Here is a 16,939-nt window from a genome sequence, read left to right on the forward strand (position 1 = left end):
CATATTTTTGCAAATGGTTTTTATCATTGCCTTTGTTTCCATGTAATTTTCATGGTTTGTTTGTTCTTTGCTTTTGTCGGATTTCTTTTATGTCGACAAACACCTTTGTTCCGATTCAGCTGATAGGTTTGATTCCCCTTTAATCCGGAGGCCATCTGCCCGGTTGATTTTCTGTTGCCATCCTATTATGGAGTAAACCGGTGTTTATCCACCCGGCTTGGCTTTCAATTACAAGTTGTCAATACAGGATTAAGTTATAATCCGGAGACTATCAGCCCGGTCCGGTTTGACTACGAGTCGCCAGTATTGTATATGGTTAAACCGGTGTTTATCACAACCCGATACGGTTTATCATCAACCGGCACAGTATGAAAGGAGTTATCATTACTCAAGATTGGGGTTATCATTCTTACTACAAAAAATTGGTAAACCAATGATGTGATTCAATATCACAGGTATGATATATTTCATTGATTATTCTTAAGTGCAGCCTTGGTTATAAACCTGGGTTATATGTTGGGCATTATGACCCGTCCGGCGGTAAACCGCCAGGACACTTTAAACTTGTTGTATGCAGGGACAGGTTGAATAAAGCATGATGATAAATTATCCGGTGTTTATTAAACCGGTCTGGCTTTAAAACGATAAGTCACCAGTATATGATGGGAAATTATCCGGAGTTTATTAAACCGGCCTGGCTTTGGACTATACGTCGCCAGTATATATTTGGATTGCGCCATTGGAGTCATGCGCTTATAAATGATTGGGTTATATTATTCAAATAGCCAAATTTGGCTGAATTTTCATATTGGATGAATTTTTCATACCGGATTATATTATCTTGAATAGCCAACATGGCTGGATTTTTATGGTTATTAGTAACCGGTATTATTGAGTTTTCAAAGTCGCTTTAGCGCAACAGTTATTATTTTATCAAAGGATATGATTTATTCTACAATGGAAGGAATAATCCCGAGTCGCTGCAGGCTCACGACCCGGCGCTCGGGGGCTACATTATTCAAATTGAGATTACGTGCAAGTCTCATGTCGCTGCAAGCATGCACCATGACACTTGGGGGCTAATGCAAAGTCATTCTTTGTTCATCTTATTGAAGACCCGACTCATCACATTATAATGAGCCGGCCCTTGGGGGCTACCAATTGCTCCTGTTAAACAATTCAAGGTACAAAGCTTTTTATTCATTATATTGAAGGGTCCACTGCTCAGTTGGTAAAGCAAAGGGCTCTTAACCTTGTGGACATGAATTCAAGCCCCATGATGGGGGTTACATCATATGATGTTATTTTCATTGAAATATCTATCAAAGTCCATGCTCATTATTGCATAATGACCCGGCCCTTGGGGGCTACACTGGTTGAAGTCTTTATGAGCATCAGGAAATTACAAGTCCCAGGTTGCTGCAAGCATAACAACACAGCACTTGGGGGCTACATAATATGGAATGTTCAGTTTTGCTAAGTGACCGGGATGAACAACATGGATTTCTTCAAAGTGGCAGTAATTATATGAAAACAAGTCTCAAATCATCACTTTCTTCTATTCAAGACTTGGGGGCTACAGGTAATATGGATATAAGGGAGAAAAAATCTTCAAATGCTCAGTTTTGAGCAATAATTATGACCTGGAGTTGGTGACAATTATGACTTGGTGCCATCCATATTTACAATCCAGCTATTTTGGTAATATTAATCCGGCAAATTTTACATCTTCAAACCAGCTGAATATCAGATGAGTATGTCAAGACCAATATTTCTTAAAACCGGCGCCTTGGAAGCCGATTCAAGTGGATTATTCTTCACATTATTTTTTCTATAAGAAGCCAACATCAGCAATTTGAGTATGAAGCTGGTTATTAACCCGGATTTTCTAGAAGGAGGTGACAAGGATTTAAGGATGATCAAGTGCCGGTTTACAAGAGTATTTAAACCGGAGCACAACCCGACGAATTTGTTCTTGTGTTTATGTTGCAGATCAGTTTAACATGGATGAATCCAAATTAAACTGGGGGCTAATGTCGGGGATATACCCCGCGGTGTAAACCGGCCGGAAGGATAATCCGGCCGGACTTGGCGGTTCACCGGCGACCTGCACAGACCAGATGGTTTACAGTTCATTGGTAATCCGGCAGGCGGGCCAGAGGAGCAACAAGACCCGGCGGCCTGTCTGGCGGTTCATGAAGGCCGGTTTAAGAGGAAAGGAATATTTACCTTACAAAGAGTTAAGACCAGGACTTGTATCCGGTTTGTATTAGAGATAGACTAGTCCTAATCCTAATATGACTCCACATGTAACTCGCCCCTTCAACATATATAAGGAGGGGCAGGGCTCCCTAAAGGGGGACAGACAATAATCAATAATCTTAGGGCTAGACACAAAGAGGAGAGCCGGTTTACGGCGACTCCCTCGTGATGATAATAAGACCTAGCCTCAAACAGCACGTAGGGTTGTTACCGGATGATGTTTCCCGGGGCCCGAAGCTGTCTAAATCCCTGTCTTGTGTTGCGTCTCTCGATTCCGCTCAACCCCTCTCAAGCTACCACATAGATGCGTTGGCCTCGCGACTAAGTCCTTACACTAGGACATCTGCCGTGACAAATCCACGACAGATACCATGCCAACTTTCAACCTTTTTAGAGTTCATTTGTAGTGCTTTTCATTTTTCAGGGTCATTTAGCTCAAAGAATGAACTAATAGCAAAAAGAATGATCAACTAAAATATTCTGTTCTAAAATAATCAATTAAAATATTCTATTATGATCAACTAAAATAAAACTATAATATTCTTTAATATCAAAAAGAATAAACTAAAAAGCTTTTATAAAACTCAAATAGCAAAATGAATCAACTAAAAAGCTTTTATAAACCTCTAGTATTATTGCAACTAAAATTATATAAAATTTATGCAACTAAAATTATCAAAGTATTTTCTGTTCAAAACATTAAAAGCAAAAAGAATTTTCATAAAGAAATTTTTTTGTTAGAAACTTTAATAGCAAAAAGAATTATCATAAATATTTTTTTGTTAGAAACTAAAATAAAAAAAATCTGTTTTTGAATATAATGATAAAACACAATAATATTAAATAGCAGGAAAAAGAATCACTCCAAAATTTATTTTTATAGTAAAGTTAATCACAAACTAGTGATTCACACAAATTTCAAAGAATTCAAATTTAAACTATTCAAATTTCAAAACTAATGGCATTAACAGAAAGTTTATATTTTTGTGACCTAAAAACAAAAAGAATTAAAAAATAAAGCAAAAAACAAAAGAAAATAAATAATGCAAAAAACAAAACAAATAATTGGAAAAAATAAAAAATGCCACCTACTAGGCCACCACGGCCTGAATACGACTAGAAACCCAACCATGGGCCAGGATTCAAGCCCGCAGAAGGCCTAGTAGGCCCATAGGCATAGCAGTGTCAGATTAGGCACGTAACCCTGCATTGGGAGGAGCTCGAGAGGGCAGCGGCATGGGGCTTATAAACCACTCCGAGCCCCTCTCAACTAGCGAGGTGGGACTAAACATTTTGGCCGCGGGCATCACAAGGCCTTTGGTCCCGGTTGGTAGCACCAACCGGGACGAAAGGGGGCATTGGTAGTTGGTGGCGCCAACCGGGACTAAAGGGGGCATTGGTCCCGGTTGGTGCCATGAACCGGCACCAAAGCTTCGTCTATATAAGCAACACTTGTCAAAAATCAGTTCAGTTTCTTCGATCCCTTCGACGATGCCGCCAGGCTGCCCCTCTGCCCCGTCGTCGCCATCGTCGCCCCTGCCTCTGACGTCATTGCTGCACCGCCCTGCTGTCGCCTGTGCCTCGTCGTCGCCGATGCCGACATCGTCCCAGAGCCTGCGCGCCCCTGCCGACGCCCCCGAGCGCGTCGTTTGGCCGCGGCCCTGCCCCGGCCAGCCGTCGCCGTCGTCGTGCCCTCACCGCCCCCGCCGTCGCCCTCGCCGGCCGCCCCCGCTGTGAGCCGCCTCCGCCCCGACTCTCTATGAATTTTTATGCAATTTTTTATGTGATGATTATTTTCATATATATAATGTATATATGTATGTGGATACACGTATGTATGCATGTGGCTATGTATGTATGGATATAATGTTCATAGCATTCTTTTGTTCATATATGTACTTTTTTATTTAGGTCTATTTTCTTGGTGATATGTATGTTCATATGCTCATTTAAGAAAATGTTCATATGCTCATTTAAGAAAGAATATGCAAACAATTTTTTTTGAATGAAATGAGATGACATGAGATGTATGAGATGTTTTGTGGAGACGAGATGTGATGTTAGTGGAACTTTTTTCCATAGAAATTAGTGTGATATTTTTGTTCATGATGATCTTGCGCGATGAATGCTCTATGTTAAAACTCATATTAAGTTTGTTCAAGGAAGAAGGAGAAGAAGAAGGAGAAAAAGAGGAGAGGAACAAGAGGAGAAAAAAATAAGAAGAGGAGGAAGAAGAAGAAGAAAAGAGGAGAAGAACAAAAAATAGAGGAGAAGAACAAAAAATAGAAGAACAAAGAAAAGAGGAGAAGAAGAAGGAATACAGGAGAAGAAGAAGAAAAAATAGAAGAGTTGTCGAGGATCGCCGAGCGGTCGAGGGTCGGGAACTAGGGTAGAGGGTCGAGGGTCGAGGGTCGAGGATCGCCGAGGGGTCGAGAGGGGGACGTAGATCAACCCCTCTCGCTCGACCAACTCTTGAGGACACCCAAACCCTAGAAAAAAAGTTGTTGATCTCCTACCCCCTCCCGCCCCTACCCGACAAACTCTCTCGAGATTTATAAGAGATTTATCAAGAATGCCCCCATTATGGATGTGCATAATTAAGTTGATCCATATATTTCCTGATCTCATCTACCATTCTATATGTGCATGTTCTCTTGTGTCAAAGTATTAAAGAAATCCATGGTTTCATAATTAGTCGGAAGTAGCAGGCGCATGATGGTATGAAGCTCTCCAAAGTTATTTTGGAAAGGAGTCCTGATAGGATAATTCACTTTTTGATACGAAGTTCAGCAAAGGCCTTCCAAATAGCGATATTCGAAAGGCTCTTGCTGAACTTCGTACCAAAAAGCGAATTATCCTATCAGGACTCCATTTCAAAATAATTTTGGAGAGCTTCATACCATCATGCGCCTGTTACTTCTGGCTAATGATGAAGCCATGGTTTTCTTGAATCCTTTGACACTAGGCAATGTGACATATAGAAGGGTAGATGAGATCAGGAAAAATAGGGACCATTTTCTGCACATCCAGAATGGCGCCATCATGTTAAATCCCTTGTTTGACATTCATGAGAGAGGCGGTCTGGGCCAAACTCTAGAAGCGTTGTCGAGGCCACCCCAAACCCTAGAAGCGTCGAGGCCACCCAAATTTACCAAGTTAAAAGAGCATTGTCGAGGCCACCCCAAACCCTAGAAGCGTTGTCGAGGCCACCCCAAACGGTAGAAGCGTCGAGGCCACTAATTAATATTCCTTGTTGTGATTAGCTAGCTAGGCCTATGTTTGCCACTATTAATATATCTATCTCTCATGTTTGTATATTAATTTCCATGTTGTAATATTTTCAGAAACTATGGATCAACAAAGAGACTTCGAACAAGAAGAGATATTGGGGGACATAATCCGTGATGGACGTGATGTCTTGTCATTTCTCAACGACACGGATGGTCTGGAAGGAGAGGAAGCAGGCTACGGTGATCGAACAATGGAGGAGAAAGTCATGATCATGATGGCTCCGGCGACCGAATACCGGTGGAAGAAGGAGACCGTGATGACGGCTCTGGTGACCGAACAGAGTCGGGATCAGCTGTTGCAAAGTCTGGCGAGGTATATATATATATATTAAGTCTGTGTTGACTAGCTAATTGATGCATTAATTGTTTTGGTATGTACATATATTAACTCTTCTTTCTTCTTTTATAGCCCTCTGGATCGAGCCAAACTTCGGTAACGAGATGAGGCCTGAAGAAAAGGTTGCGCGTGGATGAAAGGTTCACGATCACAGCAATTGTGGATGATGGCCAACCGATTGAACCCGGGCGGACCAAGGATGCATTTTATGCTCAGTGCGGAGCTATTGTTAGGGACAGCATCCCGATCAGCCTCCAGTTATGGAATAAGTCTAAGAAAGAAGACCCTCAAGTTTCTTATGTCACCGATAGAGAGAAAGATGATCTTTGGACCTCGCTGAAGGCAAATTCACCCTACCGCCAGAGGAGGATCCGAATAAGCCAGTTATAGAGCCACTGGTCAAGTCGTATGCTCTTAAGAAGATAGCAAAGCTATTCAGGAGGTGGAAGAATGAGTTGAAATCAAAGTTTGTCAACAAAGAGAAGACTCCAGAATTCGTCAGATGATTTGAGAAGATAAGAGATCACTGGCCCGCATTTATGGCCTACAAGACATCGGACAAGAGTAAGAGGATGTTAGAGATAAACAAGATAAATGCTGCAAAGAAGTAGTGGCACCACCGCATGGGGTCAGGCGGCTACCTCAAAGCCCGGCCATTGTGGGACAAAGCTGAGCAGGACCTGATTGCTAAAGGGGTCGAACCAGAGACATACCACTGGCCTAACCGTTCGAGGACTTGGTTCTTCGAGGTTGGGGGAACTTTGGACCCTGAAACAGGAAAGTGTCGTTGGACGGACAAGCAACTTGCAACACCCATCACGAAGCTTCAGGCGGCAATCAAGGCAGCATAGGAAGGGACGTTCATTCCCGACAGAGAGAATGACGAGCTGACTGAGGCCCTCGGGAATCCTGAGCACCCTGGACGAACACGAGGCATGCTAGGCTCCGTTTCGTGGAAGATTGGGTTTCCCGGCGTAGCCTGTTACAGAACCCGGGAGAGGAAGAGGAAATAGGAGCTGAGCGATATACAGAAGCTCAATGCAAGAGTAGTGAATCTAGAGGAACAAGTTGAGAGCTAGTGAGCTGCCTACCAACCATCTCAGTGGCATGAAGCTACCCCAGAAGCTACCCTGCCATCTCAGCGGAGAAGCAGCATGGCTTCCACGGAGCTCGTTCAGCAGCCTGACTTCACGGCTCCTAGCTACCCTATGGATGCTATTGCAGAGGCTCAACATTGCCAGCTTATGACGAAATGCCAAAACCTCACCTTGAAGGCGGCTGTCGGCACTATTCCACCTCCTCAACCCGACAGGACTTTTCACTGTCGTCCGATTCCAGAGGGCTATACTGTTGTGATGGCGGATGAAGTAATGGAGAGATTTGAGGAGCTCGAGCTTGACCACCCTACAGGTGAAGGGGAGATTCAGCTGGGTCTTGCTCTGAAGGCTCCATGTCTATTGCGGAAGGAGTACATCAAGCTTCCAAACAGGACGCCTCCGCCTCCGCCTCCTCCTCCGGCGAGTCGGGGCACTTCACCTCCTTCTCCAGCGCGTGAAGGCACTCCGGCTCCTTCTTCGCCTCCTCCAACAAGCAGTCCGCCTCCTCTGGCGCGTGAGGGCACTACGGCTCATCCTCCGCCTCCTCCAGCGCATCAGAGCACTCAGCCTCCCCCGGCATGTCGGAGCACTCCGCCTCCTCCGGTGGGTCAGCCGACACCGCCGTGTCAGCAACGACGGAAGAGAGAGGCCGCCGCTCCGGTGGCTAGCAGTAGTACAAGCAGAGAAGGGAAGCAGTTCAAATACGGTCCATCTCTCAAGGCTACGGAAAAGATACCTTATGAGAGGACCGACAAGGAAAACGAGGACATCAGTCGTGCCCAAGTGAGGGACTTTTTTGCACTGAAACCTCCACCTCCGAAGGAAACGATAGATCCGGTGAAACTGAAGCGACTATCGATGCCCTAAAGCGACCACCGCCGTCTCCGCCGGATTCCAACTATGAGAGCACTATTAAAAAGACATATAAGGAAGCGGAGCGGTCGGGAAGTACTTGCAGTGATGCAAGGTTAGCAGCACGAAGAAGTGGGAAACAAATCCCCAGCTCGGCGAACAGGCGAAGCAAACGTGCCCCCCGCTCAAGGTGTCTAGCGATATCGTCGCTAATCATCCGGGGATGGTGCCCGATACCAATCTTGGTGATTACCTGCCTGATGATGTACCCATTGAATTCATGGAGGTCGTCAAGCCTGATCATCCTCGTCTAACAATGATGATGCGAAGACTCCATGACTGGTACATGGAAAGATGCAGGCAGTCTGGGAGGCATACTCTGACGATGAGAATTAAAGAGGAGCACGACCTCATTGGAATGGATATTTTGAATATTGAATTTGACGAGTTATTCCAGTTATACAATCAAAAGGCCCTTGACAAAACACTCGTGACTTGCTACTGTCTATAAGTACTACTTCTGTAATTAAGTCTCTATATACAACTCAGCTCTTTCATTGCATGTATATATAATTATCCTCACTATATTATGCAGGTTGAAGATCGTCGAATGCAGGAAAGCAGATATCTATGACATTGGGTTCATTAACCCAAATATCATACATGAATACATGGTCAAACACAAAGCCGAAGAGACCGAGGACAACTTGCTACAATCGTTGATTAAAAATCAAAACAAAGATAAAATATCCTTTCCTTACAACTTCCGGTTAGTGTTACTGTCTTGTGCATATTTGGTTTCCCTTACTCGAGTTAATTATAGTAATGTAATTGATGAGTTAGCATGCATGCGCAACTTTCACTTTATTTTGCTAGAGATTAAGCTTGAAACTGGAATAGTAACTATCTCGGACTCTAGAAGAAAAGATGATGAGTATGCGAACATCACTGATATGCTCCAGAGATAAGTTCAATCGATCATTATCGCACCATATCGGCAACTTTGTTGATTTCCTGATATTAAGTAATTATTCTCTTTGTCTGGCAGGGTTTGGAAACAGTTCACCGTCATTGCTCCGGCAATGTCGAAGGAGTTGCGATTTACACACCCGAAAATAAGTACTACTAGCTAGTTCCGCGCATCTCCCACTGATTCTAGCTAGTTTCATCAAAACCATTAAGCATGCTTGATTATCGGTTTGATTGAACTCTATTTCTCGTAAAGGTCTTGTGGTAGGAATCCGGGAATGATTTTTGTGGATACTACGTTTGCGAGTTCATGTACAACTCGACGAAATCTAAGCCGGGGGCTACTCTAAAAAAGATTTTGATGTACACAAACAATAATATTCATAATTTTATTCTATTACCATCATTTGTGTTGAGTTTCATTCATATACATGTATTGACCCACTTCTTTAAATTAGATGTGGGAGATGCATGATGAACTCCTACCACATGATTGCATACGAGCAATTCAAGAGAAATTGGCGGAATTTTTTCTTGACCACGTCATAAATAAAGACGGATAATATCATGTGGAGGTTCAAATAGACATTAGATGTTAGAGTTTGTAAGAGATCTTATATTATATATATGTAGCTAGTAGCGTCGGATAGATATACGAAACTTGTTGTTTGACCAATCTCGCAGAGAAAGAGAGATCGATCACTTCTCTCTGTATATGTTCATCATGACGATCTTGTGTACTTAATCGTTCCTTCATTTGCTTACTAGCTAGCGTGTCGAGTTCTCTCTATACGTATGGTAGCTAGCGTTGACTAAGCACGAAGATAAGAGAGGTCACTTCTCTCTAGCTATTAGCTAGCTAACACAATATATGAAACCCCTAAATAATTATCCCTCCAAAACCCCTATCCCCCCCCCCCCTCAAAAAAATACCCTAGCTCCTGAGCTGCTGACGCGTGGATGCTATTTGGTCCCGGTTGGTGTTACCAACCGGGACTAAAGGCCCTCCTGCCTGGACTCGCCGCAGCGGTCACGTGGAGCATCATCTGTCCCGATTCGTAAACGAACTGGGATTAAAGGTGTTGGGCTTTAGTCTCGATCCATTAGTCCCGGTTACAGAACCGGGACTAATGGGCCTCTGAAACCGGGACAAATGGCCCATTTTTTACTAGTCACATCAGAGGTGGTAAGACTCTGTTTACGTGGCTTCTATGCAGATGTTAATCGACATGCTCTTGTTTTGTTGGTGACGCCGTGGTTCTCAAGATCAAAATGGAGAAGTGGCTGAGGGTACTGATACTGATGAGGAGGATGACTTCGATTGGGCGGCGGGAGAATCGTCACGGAGCGACTGGGGAGAGAAGTACCCAGCATCGGTTGGGCTGTATCATGTTGAGCCTTCCGAGCATGACATTTCAAAATTATATGTTGGCATGGTAGGCTGTGGCGAGTGGCGACAATGTTCTAAAGAAGTAAGAATGACAAGAGTAGAACCGTCCGGTGGCATGCATTTTCTACTGTTTGGCTGTCCTTGCCATGTGATTCTGAAATCCGTAAATTTCTACAGGAAGTGGTTCAAGCACTATCATCCGAGACTAGCTGTGGCGTCTGGCCAGGACCTGAAGGACGAGCTGACACTGAATGTGTGGACATGCATACAAAGGATGCTAAGCAAGAAGGATAAGATCATGTACAAGGGGTGGCTAGACAGATTCAGAGGCATCTTCGATCCCCGTTTTGTGGTACGAATGCTTGCTTGGTAGCAACTTGCGAAGGTTATTGTGTGCTAAATTTTGACAATGTTTTGTATGCTTGATAAATTTCAACACAAAATGACATTCATTGGAGTGTTGATTTTTTTTCCATCACTTCCACGAAAGTTATTTCATGCTGAAATTTGTCAAGCATACAAAACATCTATTAAAGTTGGGTTTGTTTATGTCACATCTAAATTGATGTCCATTCTATTTGTGGTCTATTTTTTTGTCCTATTTGTTTTGTTTCTTGTTGATGCATTATATATTTATGAGAGCTTAGATGTGACATCCTTAAAAGCATCTAGATGTGAGTTAGACAAACTGATCAAAGTTAAAAAAAAGATTTGTGGTAGATATTTTTACCATTATTTTTTGAGCTTGGGATTAGAAAAGGAGTTTTGGTTTCATTGTTTTTTTTATGAGGGTAAAAGAGTTTTATTCCTTAGAAGCAGAGTTACAGTCAGCTGGCAAAAGCTCAGCGGTATAAGGTGGGTAATCTTTTTAGCCAACAAGCCATGATACACTCTACTCTCCCATGGTTCGTCAAGCGATCTGCTACTCTGTTTTGTTTTCTAGAAATTTTCATAGGAAAAAACTCTCTAGCAGCTAAGAGATGCTTAATCTCCGTGACTAAACGATAAGCCGATGGATCAAGAATATTTGAGGACAATGAAGAAATGTCATCGAAGAGTAAACCGCCAGCTGCGCCGTCCGATTAGCAGACAATGTCGTCCGATTTTTTATTTTACCTTTTCAGATGGAAGGTGACAACACGCCGCTGTTCCCAGCGTGACAGAAGACCCCCCCTCCATCCCGTATGACCGGAGGCACGGCACGGGTAAGCATAGCAAGAGCCGTCCTGTCTCTCCATCCATCTCTCTCCCCGTCCCCATATGCGTCCCCAGATCTGCCGAGCGGTGGCAGCCATGGCCGACCCCCTGTGCCGCCGCGCGAGCGGCTGAGAGGAGGCGGCACAGGGGAGCGGCCGTGCAAGAGCTCGGGGGCAGAGGAGGAGAGGAGGCGAAGAGCGCAGGAGAGGAGGGGGGAGGAGGGGGATAGGAGAGAGGCAGCGCATCAAGAACTGAAGAAGCCTGACAATCTACGGTAACATTTTCTTGAGATTTTTCGTGGTACCAGTCTATCTAGGGTTTAATTAGGAGATTTTGTAAATGCTCAGAATTTAGGGCACTACAGATCTGTATGTAAATGTTCAGAATTTAGGGCACTTCGAAATTAGGAGTTTTTTTTTCTTAATGAAATCTCAGAACCATGATTGCCAGCCTAGGAATTGCAGAACTATGACCCTATCATTCTACTCGCAACGCAGCGAGAATAACCTCGTCTTTGCTAGCAGTAAGGAAGAATGGGTTGTTGACTCAGGCTGCAACATGCCAACATGCAACGAAAAGGCCAGTGCTCATGGGCCGCGGCAACGAATATGCCCTCTGGTGTTGGTAGATACGCATTTGCGTGTTAAAAAAATTCGGTGCCGGTTGTACCGTATACATTGTGGCTATGCAGTGTTAGGAGTGAGTATTGCTTCACTTTGTTTTGATGGATGAATTTTGTATGGCAGGAGGCATGTCTGAATCATTGAAATTCGTTGCTTACTATGGTCCTGGCAGTGTCCGAACAAACGAGAAGGGGTTTGATCTGAGTGAATTTAAATGCGTGGACCTCATGTTATCGGAACCAGAAAAAATGAACATTAGTCAGTTGAAACACTGGTTGACAACACATCTTTCTCTTGATCCCAACGTGTGCACTGTCAGTGTTGAGGCGGTGTGGACGAAATCCTGTAAAACGTTTTATGGGACCTGAGGCGGGTAGATAGAACGCATGAGTGGCTGTCCTGGTTAGCATCGTGCAAGCGTCGGAGGACTCACCCCGTCGCTTTAGTGCTCCCTGAGCCAAAGGAGAATGCTTTGTTAGAAGGCAGCGGTGGGCATGAGCCCGTCCATGGCAGTCATCCGGTTGATAGAGATAAGCAATCTGGCCACATGCACAATCTGACAGAAGAAGGGGATTATGGAAGGGCTGGAGATATTGATCCAGACAATAGCGATGAAGATAGCGGCGACGAGGCGCAGTCAGACCTCGCGTACTCAGTTGTTAGCACCAGGCAGCATGCAGTAAGTATAGCATATCAATTTAAGGTTATTCAAACATGATAGAATGGCAGTGCTGATGTTTACTGATTCATGATTGGCGTTTGCAGGCCCACATGGCGTTGGAGGCTCAGGAAGAGGTTGCCGCTCTTATCAACCGGCTCAGCATGGGGATCACGATGAGCCCGTCCGACAATATGTCCGCGTGGCGGCGCGTCGACAGTCAGCTACGGAGGATCTTCCAGACCTTGAGGCGCCCTTCGGGGTACGTTGCGCCTAGTGGCGGAGCACACCATCCCCAGTACCCCTCCCTGCACCGTGCTAGGGAGGCATGCCAGGCGGCTCCACCTTCGCCTAAACGTCCGCGTGGCCCGGGGTGTCAGCCGCAACCTGCTCGGCCGACTGGGCAGCAGACACTCACGGCACTAATTCACATGGATGCCGGTTCCTCCTCTTGGCAGCAGCGGCAGGAGCAGGAGCGAACCGTTGTGCAAGTCACATGGCCGGAGCCGCCGCGCAAGGACGGTCGCCGGCCGACTCAGCCCCTCCCGCCGTGGCTACCCCTCGCACCGTTTGGTCCTCGCATGATGAAACCAAAAACCCGTCTCCGTAAAAAGCCCGCAGCACCACCGGAAGGGCAGGGGGTATGAACTATACTAGAGTGTGACATGCGCTTTGCCGCGTTGTTTTTCCGTCACCGAATTAAGTCTCATATGTTTATTTTGTACGTGGTTTATTATGATCAGCTGACTTTTTGTGCGTAATTGTCAGTTAATTATCTTACATCGCAGTGTTGATCATAGGTCTAATTGTTAGCTCAGTGGGTGATTTGTCCATGTTATGACATGTGTCGATGAATCAAGTTGGATGAGCTATGTGTCATTGGCCTCTTGCAGGCAATGTAAAAGTCGGAGCCTTTGAATTTTGGTATATGTCACGGATATTCAATTCGGCTCTAGGGACCATTTGGTCCTCAAAAATAGTTTCATAAATGTGAAAAATGTGAAAAAATAGTCATGCACATATTCATGTCTGAATGTTATCTGCAAATGTTTAGGTGGAATTCTCAAGCATTTCAATCTGTGTAAAAAGAAAGTTGTATGACATTTTCTTTGGCATTTCTCGACTACTTAACTTTGTTTTTCACTGGCGAAAAACTATTGTTCTCTTTCCCATGAAAATTGTCATGCATGTTTTGGACATTAACATGGACATGAAAAAAATAATTCTAAATTGGTTTGCTATTTGTTTTTAGTTTACTATTCTTTGTTTTTTCACTGAAGAAAAACTATTGCTTTGTTTCACATGAAAATTGTCATGCGTGTTTTGGACATTAACATGGATATGAAAAGAAAATTATAACTTTCTAAATTGGTTTGCTATTTGTTTTTAGTTTATGCTCCCCGGAGCCCAAAATGCCATATCCATGTTCAGTTCAGATATATAGTAGGTTGTCCTTCCTTTAAGGCATGTGATGTTGTTGGCAGCTAGTAGAAAAATGAGAATCACAGTAGTGTTCTTATATATGTTCAAAAAAAAGTAGTGTTCTTATATACTCCCACCATTTCTTCTTACTCCATGTATTAGGTTTGTCTGAAGTTAAACTTTGTGAAGTTTAATCAAAATTATAATTTAAAATATGGACATCTAAAATACCAATTAATTGTAGTATGAAAATATGTTCCATGATAGATCTTTTGGACGCTAAAATGGACATGTTTTTTTTTATTCTTTTCTAAATTGATTTGGTATTTGCTTTTAATTTACTATTCATCAAAGGAACAACATATGGCCTCGCTCCGCTCCCTCATCAGAAGTTAGCCTTTCTCTTTATACTTGAATTTGGATCACAACATAACAAGATATATAGTAGGTTGTCCTTCCTTTAAGGCATGTGATGTTGGCGACAACTAGCACGAAAATGAGAATGACAATAGTGTTCTTATATACTCCCTTTTTTTTTCTGCTCTGCTTATTAGATTTGTCTGAAGTCAAACTTTGTAAACATCACATGCCTCGTGATTCTTATTTTCGTGTTGTTGGGAGGGTTGAGTTGCTTTTTAGGGAACGGATGTGAGAAAAATCAGAGATGGGAGGAACAAATAAAAAAGAGGAGGGATGGGGAACATACATAAAGTGGTTGGGCGAAGGAAAGGGTGAAACAGAAGCCTTATGTTAGAGAAGATTTGCGAGTATGCGTTTTCTCACAGAAGTCTCCGATCAGTCCATGTTTCATTCCCGTATGTTCAAGTTATTAGAGAAATATCCATTTTGGGAGGGTTGAGTTGCTTTATAGGGAACGGATGTGAGAAAAATCAGAGATGGGAGGAACAAATAAAAAAGAGGAGGGATGGGAACATACATAAAGTGGTTGGACGAAGGAAGGGGTCAAACAGAAGCCTTATGTTAGAGAAGATTTGCGAGTATGCGTTTTCTCACAGAAGTATCCGATCAGTCCATGTTTCGTTCCCGTATGTTCAAGTTACTAGAGAAATGCCCATGCACGTAGTTTCTTAAGTGGAGTATGCACAATAAATTTGATATCTTGTAAGGTTGAATCATTTTTGGAAGAGAAAATCTCTCTTGGGTTCTGCATTTAAAAATATCACAAACTATGTTGATACATTGCCAAATCTGGTCAAATGTGCTAGCGCAGCTTCCAATCCACCACCCTCGACCAAAATCCAAAAAAAAGGCACTCGTTGACATTCCTAACGCCGGTTGGGAAGAGGACACGGAGAAAATGAGTTTGAAATACCACACCATGTTGCGTGAAAAATGAATTTCAAACATACAAGTTATTTTTATTAGCGGACAAAGTAAAGTAAGGGACCCCCACCCACCCCCCTCCCACCAAAGGTTTATATTGTGTCTTGGAGACTATCTTATTGTGTGACCATTCTAACCGAAGTCATCAGAGCTAAAGAAAAAGAACAAGTATACAAAAACGATGTCATGGAGATTGAAGAGGTTGATAGGAAACACGCGAGAATAGGAGGGGATAACGAGAGGGTGGGCAATGTCAGTTGTTCATGCACGTTTTTTTTTCATGAATTGTTTTTTATTTCGTGGCAATGCACGGGCATTCAACTAGTACATCGATAGTGATAGTGTTCCAGGTAAACATTGATTGCCCATATATTTTTTATATGTGTTTATCGATCTACGCCGCCTCTTTGCAAACAGGTTGTGAATCCCTCTTCAGCAACCACATATGAAATGCTTCAGAGGCTCACATTAGTTGTTTTGCCTTAGCTCACATGAACTTGTCTTGCCCTATACTTTCTCTCTCTAATTTCATTTTAGGGCTATGTACTTTATGTTGTAAGATGCTACTGAGTTGAATGAAAATTTGATGCTTCATGCGGCTTTCCCTATTGAAAAAGCGAGCATCACTAGTATGACGATGGAGTGGTGACACTCCATGCGCATCATGGATGAGAAGTATATGTACTGTCTAGTTGAAGACGGGTTTTACATCTAGAGAGAACGTTACTGGTGATGTATCTGAGACGAGTCTCGTTATACAAGCTACATTGTACCGGTTTTTACCCAAGGAGAAGATGATATTTTCTCAGTTTTTACTATGTATATTAGTTTGTCATGAGTTAAATTATTTGAAGTTTGTCCAAGTTTATTTAAAGAAAAGTATATACTCAATATTAATATTCACAATATCAAATCAATGTCAATAGATCCACCATGAAATATATTTTCATATTGCATTTACTCAGCGTTGTAGATGTCAAAATTATACTCCCTCCGTCCGAAAATTCATGCGCATTTTGTACTAAACCAACGTCAATCCAGAAATAAGAGAAGAAGGCATCACAGAGCCTCCTCAGAGCTCAGTGACTCTCAGCCATTGGATGCGATCTCTTGATGCGTTTTCGGCCGTTGGATCAAGATCTGGAGGAATCTGGGCCGTCGGATCAAAATAAGTTACTGCTGGAATGAATAGTAACTTCCTGTAACGCCTCCCCCGCTCGTTTTTACTGCGTTTTTACCGGTCTAAGGTCGCTGGCGTGTGGGTCCGTTCGCGGGTGGGCCTCAGTTGTCAGCGACCGTGGCTTGGTTCCGGCCCGGTCGCCCCGTCGCGCGCGTCGGCGGGGGAAATATCCGATGCCACCGCACGTTATATCCTGCCCCCGCCGAGGGTTTTTGGGTCTTTTCGTTTCCAGGGTCGTGCGTGGCGTGCGGCGGTTGGCTCGTGAGGCTATGGGCGGCCCATCCTTTCGTGCTCTCGTTCGTCCCCCTCGTTGGGTGA

General features: G+C 43.6%; 1 protein-coding gene across 1 annotated transcript; it reads left to right on the top strand.

The window, feature by feature from the left end:
- The first annotated feature begins 11,353 nt into the window (after positions 1–11,353).
- Positions 11,354–13,689, top strand: LOC123135853 (uncharacterized). The gene is made up of 3 exons (XM_044555084.1): positions 11,354–11,668; positions 12,141–12,696; positions 12,783–13,689. Exons 2-3 carry the CDS (start codon positions 12,565–12,567, stop codon positions 13,320–13,322), a joined length of 672 nt encoding a protein of 223 aa, XP_044411019.1. The 5' UTR covers positions 11,354–11,668; positions 12,141–12,564; the 3' UTR covers positions 13,323–13,689.
- Positions 13,690–16,939: the final 3,250 nt, after the last annotated feature.

The sequence above is a fragment of the Triticum aestivum genome, chromosome 6B (assembly GCF_018294505.1).
Source record: "Triticum aestivum cultivar Chinese Spring chromosome 6B, IWGSC CS RefSeq v2.1, whole genome shotgun sequence".
In the NCBI taxonomy this organism is placed as follows: domain Eukaryota; kingdom Viridiplantae; phylum Streptophyta; class Magnoliopsida; order Poales; family Poaceae; genus Triticum; species Triticum aestivum.